Consider the following 18,202-nt stretch of genomic DNA (forward strand, 5'->3'; position numbering starts at 1 on the left):
CAATAAACAAAAAAATCGAAAAGAATTGCACAAAATTCATTCATGACAAACGTATATATATTAAAATAGAAGACTCACGTATTATAAATAAGCATAATAAAACTTAAATTGCAGTACCTAAATTCTCAGCTTAAACCACCAAAGCCTAAACTTTGAGGATTGAAATTAAAAAAAAAAAAGGGCTATTTTCATATTATAAAAGCATAATTGTTTACTTATTCAATAAGGAAACAATGCTGCTTCTTTCTACGTAAAATGAATCAAAATAATATATATATATATTTATATATATATATATATAATTAATCAAATCAATATTCATATATAAATTAAGCATTAAATAAAATTTATAACTTAAAGTATTTTGGGAAATCCTTGTATTTTAAGGATTAGATTGAATTAGTTCCACTATTATTAAATAAATCAATTTAACCCCTATATTATTAGAAAGAATTAAATAAATTAAAATAATAACATAATTAACATTTACAGTATAAAAATATCTTTAAATTTTTTTTCAATTATAATTCAATTTCAAATAAAATATTTCATTTATAAAACCATTAAAATTTTAAAAATATTAACTATACTTAAATAGTAAATATTAAATCTAATTCAATTTAACAAAATTAATCTATTGATTACCTCTTTTAACTCCAGTTTTGGAGTAAAAAATTATACAATAAACTGAAACCCCTAAACAAATGATGAATCGTATTAGCTTAGATTTTTAAAAGAATAAAGAATCTTACATTAAAATAAATGAAAATTTCAAAAAGATCTCTTGATGTTCTTAAAATCCAAAGAATCAATGCATTCCAATCCAGGCCTATAAGGATTCAACAACTTCAAAAGCTCAGTAGCTTTCTCTTTGGTTTTATCATTACACCCCACTTGTATAAGCAACAGAAGCTTTTGAAATGCACCGAATTGAAGAGCTTCCATTAAAGCCTTTTCATCACCTTTACTCAGTTTCCAAATGGCCGAAACAGAGTACTCTGTTGCCAGTTCTGAAACTCGTAATATCTTCTTCACTAAAACCGGCATTGCAAGAGCATCATCATAAGCAAATCCCCTTCCCTGTTCTGTCTCACAAAGCTGGTCTATAATGGCTAATGCCTTTTCACATATTGCTTTTTGGGAATCGATCATGATTTCCAAAAGTAAAGGGATTAAACCCATGTTGATGAACTCTGTTGTGGTGTTTTCATTTGAAAGTGAAACCATGTGGTAAATCAAAGTGAGAGATGGTTTGGTAATGGAAGGACAAATTGGGTTATTAATGAAATGAAAAAGGGTTTTGTTGATTCCATCAATGGTTGTCAATTCTTGGGCGTATTTTTGGTTACAAGACAAAAGCTCTGCGAGGACAGTAATGGCGTTCTGTTTCAATGATAAGTCTTTGGATTTTAAAAACAGAGCAATGCAATATAGTGAAGCTTGTGATCCGATGTACCGTTGAGCTTGTTCGGTAAGTGGGAACATCCAGTTTATAACAAACAGTATCTCTTCCAACACGTTGATGTTCTTATCAATAGACTCACCGGCGAATGCGTCGAACGCGGCGGCGATGGCTCCGGAAGCGGCGGCGTTAGCCACAATGCACCGCTTGTTACGTTCACTTTCCAAACCCCATTTTTTTAACTTATGCAACGAATCGAGACAAGCACACCGATCCAACTGTCGCGTAGAATCCATAATCGAAAACAGAACCTCCGAGACCTCCGCCGAACGCACCGGAATCCGCGGTGTCGGAATCCTTTCAACGCCGTAACTCCGATTCTCAACACACCAATCTTGAATCATTTTCCTTAACGAATGATTGGGTATTTGATCGAAGCTTCTAAGAACTTGATTCGAAACAGGGCATGTGAAATTCCCATCATCAAGCCATTTTTCGATACTTTCACGATCATAAGTAATCCCAGAAGATAATGTGACTGGATCTTTCAGAAGATCAAGTGTTATTGGACAAAGAAAATGCCTTGGAATCTCAAGCTCTTTCTTTTTATCGCCATTAAAGCTTCTGGGTTTCTTCTTTCTCCAACTGAAAACCATTGCTAAAGCTTGAAATCTGATTTCAGACTATCAAACGTGAATGAATTTTGAGAAATGGGTTAGTTTTTGTTTTTGATTTCTGTGAAGGTTAAAGGGAGTCTATTGAGGTTTATATATATATGTATAATAGTGTTTGAATGAAAAAACAGGGGATTGATTTGAAGATGATGAACTTCACACGGTGTTCAAAGACTAGGACTTTGTTATGAATTGTTGAAAGTTTATTGAGAATTGTTCAAATTGAATTTGTGAGTGTAGAGAAAGAGAGACTAATTCACATGCACAAAATGTAAGATAATTAATAAAATATTTTGGTTCAATTTTGCTATCAGTTCTTGTGCGTTACAAAAGTTGTGGATTTGGTCCCTATAATTTAATTTGATCAATTTTAGACTCTTTACTTTTCGGATTGATTAATTTTAGTCATTATACTTTTTGGATTCCGAAATTTTACTCCAGACCAATAAATTTGTTCTATTAAATTCAATTACTAGTCATGTATTATGTGTACAATTGAAGATTTAATCCATATTCTCTAATTGGATCATTCTAATTTCCTATACTTTCTAAATTATGAAATTTTTGTCTTGACGCAAATGATCATTGTTAATCCATTAACTAGATTTTTAGTGAATAATATGTGAAAATAAACAAATTGACATAGCATTGCACATATGATAATATGTTTTTACATCAAATTTTGGGAATAGCAAAATTTAATTTAATGAATTTAACAAGTATTATTTGGTGAGAACTGAAATTTTTAAATTTGAAAAGTATATGACTAAAAATGACCAAATTCAAGTACATGTATTAAATCCACAACTTTTGTAAAGTACAGGGATTAATAATAGAATTTAATCTTAATAATTTTTTTAGTGTTTTTAGGGAATGCGAGTATTGAATTTTGACCATGGAAAAAAAATTAAAAAAAGGGCTTGTTTTTGAGGGTTTAAAATCTGAGAGTGTCAAAGGTGGAAATGGTAAAAGGATGGTTCTTGCTTCAATCTCGGACAAGTAAACGGAAGCTTGTTTGAACATGTTTTTCTATGGTTGCGGTTTTGACGGGTCGACTTGGATTTTCTTGCTCTTTCTTACATCCATATTATTTGATCATCTCCTTACCCACCGACCATCAAAAACATGTATATGTCTATATTCACTAACAGTATCATGGAAGTATTTGTATTAAGAGTTAGATTTTATTTTATTCTTTTTGTATTGAATAAAAGAGTAAATTTGTCATTCTATTAAAAATTTCATCCATTTCTACTGTTAGAAATGAGTTTTTATACGTTAGTAACACGTGACATGTCAAGTATTATTGCCTGGTTATTTCGTCAATCACAGTAGTTTTTAATAGTACATATAGATAAAATTTTTAACAAAAATGATCAATTTACTCATTGAACTAATGTACATAAACTAATTTCTCTATATTTTGAACAAAGAGGCAAAATATAATCTAGACCTAATTATGGGCCAGGCCACCAAAAAAGTTGGAAGGTTTAGTTAAAAATCTAAACCTGAAAAATGGGTTTCGATAAAAAAAACAATACCCATTTTCTAAACAAGTTAGGCCTTCTATAAATTTTCTGACTCGGGTTTAGCTCAAATTTAAAAAAAAAAAAAATTATTAACTAAAAGCTTTTTATAATTTTTTAAGAAAAAAAATGTGTCATGACTCATGACTTGGTTTAAACATAATATGTCAACAATTTCTTAAGTTAATGATGAAATTATTATATTGGGTGGTATGAAAGTTGAATGTCTTATAATCTCTAATAGGTTTTCTATTACATATTCAACCTAACCTAATAGAGCTCACCAAATTCAAAATCCTAGAAACTGGGTTCTCATCTTGTTTTAACTTGTACTTTTTCCATTTTGGTTAAATTATACTTGTGGTCCTTTTATTATGGTCAAAACTAGGGTTTAATTCCTGTTCTTTAATTTAGTATGGTTTTTCTCCTTTATAATGTCATTATCAGTTTAAATAATTAACCATTTCAATTAAAACGTTAATGTGATTTTTTTTCTTAATAAAAAACTTTTTTCAACTCTTTTTTGGGTGTTGATAAAAGTAATTTTAAGAAAAATCTACATTAGTAATAAGATTATAAAAAGGATTAAATTTTTAATTTGAAGACAATAGAAGGATTAAAAACTAAATTTGACACTATTTTTTTATTTGTTCTCAAACAAGTGGGAAACCGTGTTAAAACCAAAGGCTATTAAGCGTAAGCCATATATACAACTAATATAGATAGGGGGTATTTATTTTCAAATTTGTCATAAGGATCATGTGGAGACAGGTGAGGATTAAGTCAAAGCAAAATACAGTCCATAAAATAGAAAATAAAAACTCTAGGGTGGGATAATATAATTTTGATCCCTAAACTTAAAAATTAGATTTACTTTAGTATTTGTATTTTTTATTATCTATTTCGACACTTAAATTTAACAATTAAGTTTATTTTGATTTTTGAACTTGACAAATATAAAAAAATTGATGATTTAACACTCTAAAATTTTATCATATCATCACTTGAATCAATGATTGAATAGGTCAAACCACTAATCCTCAATTCAACCATTTTAACCAGATCAACTGTCAAACCAACAATAATTAATTAATTAATTAGAAATTTATAAAAGCCTATAATTTTTTTTTTAAATTATTAAACTAGTTCAACATATTCAATTGATTTTTTCTCGGTTTTAGATTTTTACCACTTTCAAGCTATTTATGAATCAACTCAACTCTTTTGTTTTGACTATATCAATTTTCACTCCATCCGATCTGATCCTATTCCAATATCGCTAGCCACATCATAAAATCTTGATAGCATATAAATTCAGGGATCAAAATGAATATAATTGCTAAGTTAAAGGACCAAAAAAAGTTACATTACTAAATTCAGGGGCCAAAAATTATATTATCCCTTCCAAAGTTGTTTAGTAAAAAAATTTAATTTATATACATGGGATAGGATTTTGCATCCTAATTATTCCATGTCCAAACAAATAAACTATACAGATATTCAATCTGCTGCAAAATCTATGATAAATTTGCCAAGTTAAAAATCTTTTAAATAAATCAAATCTGCAATTATTCTTGCCTTATATAAGGAGATGAACTCATTTCTGTACTGTAAAACGAGTCGTCCCCATGGATTTCGTACATGTTCTCGTTTTTCTCTTCGTCCCATTTCAGTACTTCCCTGATATATTTGAATGCTTCATCGATTGATCTGCGTTCTCGCCCTTTAGTTTGCCAAACAAACAGTTTTTGGCCGCATATCGATGAATATAGTTCCTTGAATTTCACCGCTACGTAATAGTATGCTTGTTGTGCCAGGGCATGGTGGTTGTGGTGTGGCCTTAAGGGGCTGAAATCTCTGAACCATTCACAGGTGGATAAAGGGGTTCGGTTTATCTTGTTCTCCAAGGCATCGTATTTGGTCAACAAAAGCACGAAAGGGATGTCTTTAAACGATGGGTGTCTCACCAGATTCTCGAACATATCTCTGCTCGCCAACATTTTGTTATAGATGGGGCCTGTACCACGGGACCACATCTCGTCGTAATCGGTTAAAGCAACACAGAAGATCACTGCCCTTACGTCTTCAAACATTGCTAGCCATTTGCAACCGTCATGAAGTCCCTTGGAATTTATTCGGATTAGTTGGTACCTAATACAACAGTGATTGCCAATAAAAGAATATAACATATAGAACAGTTACTCCCGGCAGAAGCAAAGAAAAAAAATCAAATAATGGACCATTAGAGGGGGACAAGATTCTACTTGGTCAAGGAAGGAGGGCATTCGAAGTTGTTGTCGTATATTTCAGACATGGGGCTTCTATCATCAAATGAGAATTCAAGGGAGGCAAGACCATTACTTTGAGTAACTCCCTCGGCATACAATATATCCTTTTCTGAAGGTTCATACTCATTGCTCGATATTTCAACAGCCTGCAGAAAGGAAAAGAAAAACAGTTGCAAACACAAAACCGAGGAAACAATTCCTAAGCCAAGGATGAGCTACGCTCAATTAAACGTTGCATACAACGTGAAATTAACTAAAAATATTGCATAACTGATCTGGTTAACAAGAACAATGCCTTCCTACTGAAATCCCATAAAGCAAATATAGAAATTCGAGAACAGTGACTTGTTAAATGCTTCATAAAACACACAACGATGAACTGATGTGTCATACCCTTTCCAGAAAGTATTTGGCAACATCTGGAAGATGATGGAGTTCCTCGATTCTCTTGCATGTTTCCTGAATGGCAGGATCCTTCCAGAGCTCGTCTACAGTACGTGCATACTCCCGGGTTGCGGCAGGAAAGAATTTATCGAAGTCTCCCATAGCCACAATATCCAATAACCAATCAGAAAAATGCTTGAACCTTGGGTTAATTGAATAGATACACTGGTTACTTCCATCAATTCCTGTTTCATCTGTAATCAATTTTCATAATTAGCACATAACATTATTTGTTCATGGAAACAAGAAATACCCTCTATTTACATGTAATATCACAAATGTACTTTCATGTATTCAAACAAAATTGTATAGTTTATGTTAAAAAGTTAAATTTAAGTTCTAATGAGCCTCCTAACATTCAACAGGTTGCAAACATCATCTTACCCTCAGAAAGCATGCTTCTTGACGACGTTTGGTTTCATAGATCATTAAAAAGTTCATTAATAATCCTAAAAATATCTATTAATGAAGACTGGTTAAATAGACAGAACAAAGCAGTGGCTGAGACTGGCTAGGATCGACAGGGAGAAAAATTGTCATAAAATCTGGCTAGGATCGAGACCTGAGTCAGACTTTTCAGCATCCAAATTGTTAGTTCTTAACTCCGATAAAGCTTCTTCTTCAAATCTTTCTCGTCCTTCAAGTAATACACTAAGATACTTGTACATGTTACTTTGAATCATATGCTTGATGTTCCCCATCTCTTCTGGAGAGAATCCATTTCCATATAAAAACTTTGCCTGTTCAATGGATTGAAAAGAAAATGTGTTACCACAAAAGAACAATCATTCTAGCATAAGAAAGGTTGAAGTTGCTAGAGATCCTATACTTGGTCAAATCATTCAATCCAGATAGCTACAAATGGAAAAGTGAAAATTGAAAGAAAACAAGTAATTCCCACAAATATTCATGCTTATATAGGGTATTATTTTTAATTAGTTATTCCCACAAATGTTCATATTTGTAGGGTATTGTTTTAAATACCGAATTTGCCAATATTAAGAATGAGACCTGAACAAATATATCAAGGAAGGATCAGACAGATGCTTGTAGACACAAACAACACTAAGTATTTTACCTAATCATAATGGAACTTATATTTAGCAAGGAACGATTATAGAAGCAGGAGAAATGAAAGTAAAATGCATGCAGTCAAAATAGTTTGAAACAGAAACCATACCTGCTTGAAGATGGTACTGGTTCCAGATCCTTCCAACCCAAATAGTAGCAACTTCTGTACCCTTCCATGCCCCAAATACTCAGGCACTGACCTCCCTGAAAAGGTAGTTGGATCTTCTTGTGGCCCATGAGGATTTGTAGGAGGTACAGGCAGGGAGAACAATGAACAACAGAAACGAGTAAAAGCCTGCCTACCAAAAATCAAACTCTACTGAATAAAAAAACCAATTCAATCACTCATTGAATTTTAGAATTTATATCTAGTGTAAAGATTACAAGAGAACCTTTTCCCATATCTTGCCCTTGATGTTATTTTGACCTTCCTCCTCATAAGATCCATCTTCGTATACCCAAAAATGAGTATCCCTGGGGCATTGTACCTTTGCCAGCTGAAATAAAATTAAAGTACAAATCAAATCAAACCATTATACAAAGTAGTGCCCATGCTGAAAAAAAAAAAGAAAAAAAAAACTGTTCCAACCATCAGAATTAGGAATCATGCTTTAGAGAGTGAAAAAATATTGCCAGGATGACCTTAAATTTTGGACGAAAAGTATCAACTATATTCTAATTTCTAAGCATGACTCCATAAATGAATTCTTTTATCTCCTCATACACCAAGCCATGACGATCTATCACCAGAATTATAATTTATGTATATGTGTTTATGCATTTTCCAATAAACATCATCAAAAATAAAATGAAGGTTTTGCTTAAAAAAGGCAAGCACTCAAAAAAATTAGTCTTTGATCTAAGAAATTCTTTACTCTCAAGCAATGAAGAAATGGTATGCAATAAGAAGAAAAGAAGTAATTTAAGTACCTTCAACACTCTAAGCTCAGTCTTTGTGATTTCGCGGCCATTGATGAAAACCCTTGTATTCCCATTGCTAGCATCCTTTTTCAGCTTACTACCAATATTCAACTTGGAACTAATTATACTGTCAGGCTTTTCCCCTTCCTAAAATTCCAATTCAAAGGTCAAACACATGAAACTAATAATAATAATAACAAGAACAATCTATTTTGAATACAGAAATTTACCTTTCCCCAAAATCCAGAATCCTTATCATACCAATACCTGCCAGGCTTCAACTTCTGAGGTGGTACTGGACACCCAAAAAGCTCAGCCAATTCTTCATGATTCAATTGTCTCCCATTCACAACCAACTGCTCAGGCCTCAATTGATTGGCCGCGCATTCCTTCTCAGCCTTCATTATTTGCTGAACCTCTAAGGGACTACAAACTTTCCTCAATAACCTGGAACTCTTCCCAAGTCTAGACCTCTTAGCTTCATCAATAGGCTTTTTAATGCAACTCACACACTTCCTTCCTTCAGGCATTGACCCCATAGCCTTAAGCAAACAGTTGCTACAATACCTCGCATCACAAACCAAACACGCCTCTCTTTCCTTCAATCTACTCCGTTTCCCACACCTGCTACAAATCCCTCTCTTCTTCTGCTTCACTATCCCCCTCGTTTCCACATTTTCCGCTAAAGCACCACGACCCGCCACGCTGGATTGCGAAGAAGTGTACCCATCATCATCCTCATCTTCTTCTTCTTCTTCATCATCATCATTTTCCGAATCTTTCGGCGTATTAAACGTCACAACAACATTCTTCTTATCAGGGTGCTGCTGCTGAGACTGCTCCGGCGGCGGCGGTGGCGGCGACTTATCAACCTCGATCTCAGAATCATAATCCCCGTTTCGAGAATCAATCTGAGATCTTGAAGCTGAAGAAGGTCTCTGACTTTCTAAAGGACTTCCATTTCTAACAGCATACCGATTCTTTTTAAAACTAGAGAATTTAGGTTTACTAGGGATTGAAGCAGCGACAGGAATAGAGGATATATCAGACGCAGAAAGGGAATCGAGATCGAGTGGATCAACACGAGGAACATCATAAGGAATAGGAGGACCTTCATATTCAATAGCGATCGAGTAATCGAGATGATCCTCGTCCGGTAACGGAGCTCCGACCGGTAACATTCTTCTAATTACATCTTCCCATGCTCTGTTCTCTTCTTCAGCTTCTTTAGCTGCCATGGTGAGTCAGATTCCGAGTTTCTGAATCTCTGAGTTCGAGTCCAAGCTTCCACCTCAGGTGGCAGCTACGGCAGCGGTTAGGGAGTTGGCAGAAAGTAAACGGAGGAAAAATTAACGCTGAAGAATCAGTCCGTTATATTTGACGCTTTCAGAGTATATGACTCAGTTTGCACGAGTTCGAGTTGGAAAATTGAGTTACCTAAAAGCGAAAATAAAATTCAAAATTCACGCCATTGGGGACCTTTATATAGAGTTTTATAATTTATGGAAAATTACAAACAAGTGCAACGTAACTAAATATTTGGATTTTTGTTGTAAGCTCAAACTCTATTAAAATTTAGGGTTAATTCAAAATTAACCCTTAAACTATATCCATTTTTTCAAATAGATATTTAAACTATAGTGCCGTTACCCATTTAATCCCAGACCTTAACCCCGTTAGTTCAAAAGAATTTTAGTCCAACCAGAAGCTGTCATGTCACCATCCACCTCTATTTTTTTTGAAAATTACATGAAATTTAAAAAAAAAGGGAAAAAAGAAAAAAATATATTTTTAATTAAATTTATTATAGTAATTAAATTTCCAATCTGTTTCCATCTACTCAATTAGGGTTTAATTGTGTTCAAAATGGCATCATATGGCATCATATTCCTTTCCCCTTCTAAACCCTCGAAATTATTAGTTTTTTAAATTTATTATTGCAATAAATTTAATTATTTTTTAAAAGAATTTCATGTAAAATTTTTAAAATGTGGATGGTCACATGGCAGCTTCTGAATGGAAATTTTTATTTTAGACTAACAATGGTGAGATTTGAGAAATTTTAAATATTCATGTTAATAAAACAATTAGCATTTAAGAAAATAAGTATAATTTAGAAGGTAAATTTTAATTAAGTCTAAAATATATCTTATCTAATCGATTCTAACAATTCGATTCGATAATAAAAAAATTAAATATTTAAACTCATTTTACTAAATTCCAAATTTATATTAACTTAAAATTAATTAAATCAAAAGCATTTAAACTAAACCTCAAAATTCTCCAACCGAATTCAAAAATGATTGTATAAAATCGTTAAACGATGATAAGATATGTCATTTCCATTGTCACATAATTGCATTTATAGAAAAATCGATCATGCATTTTATTCTTTTAAATCCATCCTTCATTGATGAATTGCTTTTTTTTTTTTATAATTTAATTATTACATGAAATGCATAATCCACAGTTGACTTATTTTATAAATGTGGTACGTGGCGTTAATTGAATGGAAGTAGATGTGGTATAATTATTTCCTACCATTATTTTTTTCTTCCTCAACTCAAAATAATAGACAAATTAATTATGATAGGCTATATCAATAAGCAATTCTTTTATTAAAATTTCCATTAAATTACTATTAAAAATGGTTCATGCACGTCAAGACGAGGACATATGGCATGTCACGTGTAAGCTATTTATTTATTTCATCAATCACGTCGTTTTAATAATAAAAATAAATTAAATTTTTAACAAAAATAATCAGTTTACTTTTTAATCTAACATAAAAACACTAATTTATCATTTTCTTTTAAATAAAATTAAAAATATAATCTAATTCTTAATATAAGGATTTCTATAATACATTTACGAAAATATTTTTTAAGTTGGAGTCAACTTAATTCACTAAACCGATACATCTTAATAAAATAAATAAAATATTAAAAATATATAATTTTATAGTAATATTTATATAATTTAAAATCTTTTGATTTAAACTAATATTGAATTTCAGTTAATTCAAAATTATTAAAGTCCATCCAAAACCAACTCAACAAAGTAACCACCCGAACCGTGGACCGGTATGGTCAGAACCCGTTCGAGCTCAAAAAAACCGGCAGCTACCATACAAAACAATCTTTTATGTTATCCGTAACAAATTTATCCTTTTATTGAAAATTATATTGGTATTAGTACCGCCGTAGATGGAGGCCGCCGCCGCCACCGCCACCGCCACTTTGGTTGGATCTTCTTTACATTTACATCCACCACCTTCAAGCTCTGTTACCAGATCGACTGTTTACGCTGCCAGACCTCGCCTCTCCTTCCCGATTAAGGTTTCAATTTGCTCACTGTTCTTTTCTTTTATACCAGTTTTGGGTTTTATCCTCTTTTTTTTCTCCTTTTTTTTAACGTATATTCCGAGTTTAGATCCTTAATTTCATATAGTTATTTGAAAGGGAAGATTTTGATGCATGTAATTGTAAACACACCAACCGAAGAACACATTTCTCTGCTGATTATGATTTTTTTTTCAATAAATGTAGGTTTTATGTTAATGATTTATCATGTTTATTGAATGGAAACTTCATTTCCTGTTTGTATCTATGGAGTCTATTAAACATATTTCTTTTTTACATTAAATTACCACACTCAAGAGTTTGAGAGGTAACAGTGGTTTTTGAATGAATTGTGGCCATGTATCAAGGGTAGCATGGTATAGCCCTCAATGAAAAGATAAGGTTATGGATTGGTATCAATTGAACGGGTTGTATTTGAAAAGTTTTCTTGTGTTCTGGATGTGTTTCTGATTCCTGTTCAACTCATTATGGTGATTTGTCTTGGAATACGAAGAAGCCTTCATAATGGAAATGGGTGATCGATATATGTTAATTGCTATGTTGTTTAGGTCTGGATGGTTTCGTGTATATATATATCATTGCAACATTTTATGATTGATGCTGTCTGATATAGTGTGATATATGTATCATTGCAGCATTATTCTTCTCTAGCTTGTTCAGGATCATGGAATAAAAGAATGGTTTTGGAGAGTAGGAGAGGCATAGTTGTAAGGGCATCGTCGTCTCCCAACTCGACTGACCCATCTGATCCAATTGCACCCCTAAGGATGGAGTCTCCAATTGGGCAATTTTTGTCTCAAATCTTGATTAGTCATCCACATCTTGTGCTGGCAGCAGTTGAGCAGCAGCTTAAACAGCTTCAAACCGAGTGGGACACTGAGCAAAAGAAGGAAGAACTGTCTGCATCAGGCACGGATTTGGTGTTGTATAGGTTGGTGATTCATCTTACTATCGTGGACTTATCTTGAAATTGTATATCTCATGGTAAAGGTTTGGCTGTACAGGAGAATTGCTGAGGTTAAGGCGAACGAGCGAAAAAGAGCTTTGGAAGAGATCCTCTATGCATTGGTTGTGCTGAAGTTTATGGATGCCGATGTTTCCTTGGTGCCTGCAATAACTCCCTCTTCTAAAGATTCTTCAGGTCAAGTAGATACTTGGCCGAGCCAAGAAGAGAAATTCGAGCAGCTTCACTCGCCTGAAGCCTATGAAATGATCCAAAGCCACCTAGCTCTCATTCTGGGAAATCGATTAAATGATTCAAAATCCGTTGCACAGATTAGTAAAATTAGGGTCGGGCAGGTCTATGCTGCATCGGTAATGTATGGGTATTTCCTAAAACGGGTTGACGAGCGATTTCAACTAGAGAAGACCATGAAAATCCTTCCAAATGGTTCAGATAGTGAGGGAAGTAGTATCGAGAAAGCCATCAGAGAAGACATAAGACCTGCAGGGGATTATCTAGTTGTTTCATCACACCTGGAAGTCTCATCGTGGTCTGGAGGTTTTGGGAACAGGATAAAGCCCTCTCGGTTACGGACGTACTTAATGTCCTTTGATGGGGATATACTTCAGAGGTTTGCTACGATTAGATCGAAAGAAGCTGTTAGCATTATCGAGAAGCAAACAGAGGCTTTATTCGGAAGACCCGAGATCGTTTTAACCCCTCAAGGTACTGTTGATTCTTCCAAAGATGAGCTTATTAAGATTAGCTTTGGTGGTTTGAAGAAACTTGTTTTGGAGGCTATCACTTTTGGTTCTTTTCTATGGGATGGTGAAAGCTTCGTAGATTCAAGGTACCATTTTGTTATGAATTAGATACTTTTCAATTGCGTCCCTGTTAAAGTAAAAACTTTGTAGTGGAGTTCTTACTATATTATGGTTTAATAATGTGTAAATTTTGTTGATTGATACTTTTGCATTGATTATTCTCTATGCATTTATGTTTTGCTGTTGGAATTTGTATCACATAATGCATGAGGCAATTGTATTAGAAGTCAAATTGCAATGTACCCCTTACTCAAAAACAGGTAAATTAGACTTTGTGCGTTAAATTAAAAAGCAAATTGGTCCTATCTGTTAAAAAATTTACTCATTTATACTATTAAAAATTGGTATAACTGATGAAATAATCACACCAGTGTACCTTATATTGACGTAAAAGGATCAATTTTTAACAATAAAAATGAATGAATTTCTAATAGAAAGGATCATTTGCCTTTTTATCTAATGTACAAGAGTTAATTTACTTACTTTTTAAATCGAGGGGCAAAATGTAATTTGGCTCCTTATACAAGAGCCTCCATTGTACTTCTATCATTTGAAGTAATCTTGGTCCTGATAGTTAGAAATATGGTTTTGGATAAGAAAATGAAGTTCATTTAAAATATTAATTTACTTATATTTCACCATTTAAGTTTTGAACTCAGTTTAACTCAAGCCAACTCATTTTTAATATTTTAATATCTTATTTTATTTTTATATATTATATAACTAATATCACATAAATTTAGAGTAAAATATTATAACATAACATTTTAAAATAAGTAAAATTGTATATGTTTAAAAATTTAATAAAAATATCAAATTAAATCAATTTTAAATTAACCATTTAAAAATATTGATGGACTTAGAACAAAAAATGACTCACAATTCAATTTGAATTAAGTTTAAATAAACGTATTCAATAACTCGATTCAATTGGTCTCATGAATATTTTTAATTACATGGATGTGTGAAAAAGGGATTTCCACGCATTCCAAGTATGCAAAACGGTGCCATAAGCATCATAAAAGGCAATGTGGGCATCAAATTGGGACAATTGAAGAGACATGAAGCCTTGGCCATCATAGAAGAACCTTAGTCCCTCTCTCCTTTGTTTCTTCATGTCTCCCCTCCATGCCTTGGATCCTGCTCCACTTGTTAGGAACTCAATGCGGCTGAAAATTTTCACATGTTAAAGAGTTAAATAATTAATTGAGTGCTCAACTTGGTAATTATTTTTACATTAAGGTTTGAATGTTTTTTTGTTCAAGTTAAGTTTTGAACTTAACTATTGTTCTTACATTATAGTCTGAACTTAATAATTATGCCTACATTAAAGTCAAAAAAATATCAATGATTGACTTGAACAAAAAAAAGTTTTAAACCATAATATAAAAATAATTGTCAAGTTCTTGTCCAATCTTAAATATTTGTAGTCACCATTAATTTCAACTTTGTTGAACAATTAGTTCTAAATTTAGCATTGGTCTTTTACCTGTGAGTGTCAGTGATGTGTTGCAGGCAATGATCATGGCCGTTGATGTAAAAATCAACATTGTTAGCCTTGAGAATAGGGAAGAGGTAGTTTACAAGTTCCTCAGTGTCACCATGGAACCCAATGCTTCTAATTGCATGGTGTCCTACAACTATCTTCCATTTTGCGGTTGATTCTCTCAATGCACACTCCACATCCTATACAGAAACTATGGATTTTCATACATAGATACGTATAAACTAATTTGGAACCCAAAACTATCTTATATTTGTCATTACCAATCACCATTCGATCTGCTTCGGCGTCGTGAGCACAATGCTAATATCGTACTTTTAGACTTCTACAAGTTTATTGAAGTTTTATTATATAAATCTAATGATGTTTGAATCAGGTCAGACCAGTTAATCGGGTAAAGAATTGATATGCCACCAACAGATGATCTATATGCCATAGGTCTCAAGGGTTTGAACCCCACCAAAGTCGAAAAGCTCATATTGCCTCTTGGTGGGTGGTTGTACACCCACATATGGTCAAGGCGCTCTCGTCTCTATGAATCAGACCCTTGAGGTAACCGCACACGGCACACTAGCTCACAACAAAGCATGGGAGACAAAAGCCTCCTCTTGGAGACAATAGCTTCAGTTGTTGGAGGACTGGATCAATAATCTGGTGAATAATACTTCGAAGATTTCTCTCGAATGAGCCAACCCCACTTAGCAAATTTATTTTGAATTTTTAGTGATTTTTTAAAATTGAACGGATCGAATTGGTCGAATTGGTGACTTGATCTATTTGACGACTGATCCAATTCTAAAAGGCAATGTATAAATCAAATGGTACAATGTATGTTTGCAAGAAAAATTGACTTTACGTGTTGTAAGAGGTCTTGAATTCGAACCCAACAATGCATACTTTCGAGTGACAAAACATTGAGAGACCTATAAGGTCCTAAATAGTATAATGCTAGGATTGTGCTCACATGCTTGCATGACAAGGCTTAAGGTTGATGGAATCATGACGACAAAATTCTTATTTGATCCAAATATAATAATAATAAGTTAAGTACCTTCAATAGATTTGTAATGTAGCGTTTGCGAGGTATTACACCGCGCCAGTCATAAGTGTGATTGTCTGAGTTTAAAAAATAACTCTTCACCAAAAGTGTGGTATCCACAAAGATGATCTCAGCCAATTCTGGCCAAATTTAAAAGTAATTACTATAATATGATAAAATAGGTGTTCTGCATTTTAAGCTATTATTAGTAGCAATGATAATAAGGAAAAAGGAATAGAGACAGACCAGCATTGACGATGAAGGATCGTAAACAAAACCATCTGGAATCAATTTGTCGGAGAAAAGGACTGAATTGAGCCTCTGCATCACCCCTAAAATCATGGTTCCCCAAAACTGTAGGCAATGATATCCATGTAAGTAATCAATTGGTCATTCAACATTGCTGAAATAGTAAAATGTATGTAAACATGAATACGATGAAAAGTTACAAACCGCTGAACCAGTGGGTTTGCAGGCTCTTGGATTTGTAAATATTAGTGAAGGATTGTAGAAACGCAGGGTCGTGTTGGCTGTTCAACACATTGTCATAAAAATTATCTCCCGTCGATACCACAAAATCTATCTTTAGTTTTTCTCCAATCTTTCCCATCTACATCCATATTGTGTTTACAATCATCTAAAATTTGTCAATAGTTTACAATATTAATAATCCCACATTGTTGAAAAATATATAATATAAAAAAAATTTAAATAACAAATTCTTTATAATCAAAATTAAAGAATTTAGGGACTAGCGACAAAGTAGATGAGCCAAGACCAGCACTTCAATTTGATGCATTTTTTTTAAATAATTATTTATTGTTTTATGACTTGTATTAAAACAGTAAGGAAAGTATTTGACACCTTAAATATTATTTAAATTTTCTTAATTTCCGTTATTCAACCACAATATTTTTAAAAATGAATTAATCTCATAAAAGCATTAGTCATACTTTTGATAGATTTTAATCTTCAAAACGTTTGATGTAACCACTAACTTTCAAATACGGTAAATATGTTATTGTTTTCAACCTAGCCGTTAATTTAAGCATTAAAATGATATTTTTATAAATTAAATTTTATGAGTTTTAAAAAAGGAAATCAATTTTGTATAAATATAATTATAATTTGACTCACGTTAAGACACAAAATACTAAATAAGTTAGAAATTCAAAAATAAATAACCTGGAATGCAACTCGTGATTGATTAAAAGCCCCTTTTCTACCCCAATCACCGACCACCAAAAAGCCAAGGAAACCATCGCCTTTGCTGCTGTTGCCGTTCCTCGGCTGCCCCTTCAGATGAACTCTCTCAAGCTCCCCTGCTACATAATTTTGACTCACAAAGCATGTTATCGCCAACACAAACCACAGATGCCATTGACATTGATTACCCATCCTCTCTTTCTCCTTGCTTGAATCATTAAGGTTTTCAATGCCAAAGCTATGGTTAAATTAATTGGCATTTTGAGTCATTTTATTCCCATCGAAACAAATTATTTTCCCGAACATTGCAGTGATGAACTCATGCAAAACCCTGGAATATTCGGTTGTGATGATGAAGGTGACGCCTCTAATTTTTTAAGTAATTTTTAGCACTCATCTAATTAATTCCTATATTTTAGCCGTAAAATTTTCATCCTATATATTGGACTGCAATTTTTCATCTGATTTATGCTTCTTATTTTATTTCCCCAAATTTCTAAGGATTTATTTACCAATTCCTTGTTCATTAATATTGTTTTTTATGAACTCGTATTCAATGATGGTCAAATTTATCCTAATCTAATTTGGAATATACTTCACTTATTATTCCGTGATTAATAATTTATTTTGATTAGTTGTAATTGTCATAATGAAACAAAACAGCTTTAAATTCACTAATTTTAGACACAATTTAATAGAAAATATTTTATTGAAAATTACTCAAACTACTAAATTTTATGTATAAATTAATTTTAAAATATAACACCATTATACTATTATTTGCTTTTTATAATTAAAATACCATTTCAAATTTCTCATCAACTTCAAATTCTATCTCCCATCAATTATGGTTGTAAAATATAAATTATTTACTTCTTTATATATATTAATTTTTACTTGAAAATAATATTTTATAAATTTAAACTTATACCGAAAAATGACTACAATAACATAAAACAATATAACACAAAAAACACCTGAAAAAAATGACTTAAAAC

At 32.5% G+C, this 18,202-nt stretch overlaps 4 protein-coding genes across 4 annotated transcripts; 1 reads left to right on the plus strand and 3 right to left on the minus strand.

Moving 5' to 3' along the window:
- Positions 1 to 614: 614 nt before the first annotated feature.
- On the minus strand, positions 615 to 2,283 carry LOC108478125 (U-box domain-containing protein 21-like). Its single transcript, XM_017780548.2, has one exon. The coding sequence runs from the start codon at positions 2,056 to 2,058 to the stop codon at positions 772 to 774; it is 1,287 nt and encodes a 428-aa protein (XP_017636037.1). The 5' UTR covers positions 2,059 to 2,283; the 3' UTR covers positions 615 to 771.
- Positions 2,284 to 4,992: 2,709 nt separating this feature from the next.
- Positions 4,993 to 9,837, minus strand: LOC108476496 (extra-large guanine nucleotide-binding protein 3-like). Its single transcript, XM_017778703.2, has 8 exons — positions 8,557 to 9,837; positions 8,336 to 8,473; positions 7,798 to 7,902; positions 7,515 to 7,700; positions 6,897 to 7,074; positions 6,284 to 6,528; positions 5,867 to 6,036; positions 4,993 to 5,753 (listed from the first exon to the last, which is right to left on the minus strand). The coding sequence occupies exons 1-8, from the start codon at positions 9,562 to 9,564 to the stop codon at positions 5,171 to 5,173; spliced, it is 2,613 nt and encodes an 870-aa protein (XP_017634192.1). The 5' UTR covers positions 9,565 to 9,837; the 3' UTR covers positions 4,993 to 5,170.
- Positions 9,838 to 11,371: 1,534 nt separating this feature from the next.
- Positions 11,372 to 13,681, plus strand: LOC108476637 (UV-B-induced protein At3g17800, chloroplastic-like). The gene is made up of 3 exons (XM_017778909.2): positions 11,372 to 11,664; positions 12,324 to 12,619; positions 12,693 to 13,681. The coding sequence occupies exons 1-3, from the start codon at positions 11,533 to 11,535 to the stop codon at positions 13,501 to 13,503; spliced, it is 1,239 nt and encodes a 412-aa protein (XP_017634398.1). The 5' UTR covers positions 11,372 to 11,532; the 3' UTR covers positions 13,504 to 13,681.
- Positions 13,682 to 14,940: 1,259 nt separating this feature from the next.
- Positions 14,941 to 17,577, minus strand: LOC108478124 (purple acid phosphatase 17). The gene is made up of 5 exons (XM_017780547.2): positions 17,184 to 17,577; positions 16,452 to 16,608; positions 16,245 to 16,352; positions 16,011 to 16,138; positions 14,941 to 15,141 (listed from the first exon to the last, which is right to left on the minus strand). The coding sequence occupies exons 1-5, from the start codon at positions 17,394 to 17,396 to the stop codon at positions 14,941 to 14,943; spliced, it is 807 nt and encodes a 268-aa protein (XP_017636036.2). The 5' UTR covers positions 17,397 to 17,577.
- Positions 17,578 to 18,202: the final 625 nt, after the last annotated feature.

The sequence above is a fragment of the Gossypium arboreum genome, chromosome 12 (genome assembly GCF_025698485.1).
Source record: "Gossypium arboreum isolate Shixiya-1 chromosome 12, ASM2569848v2, whole genome shotgun sequence".
Taxonomy (NCBI): Eukaryota; Viridiplantae; Streptophyta; class Magnoliopsida; order Malvales; family Malvaceae; genus Gossypium; species Gossypium arboreum.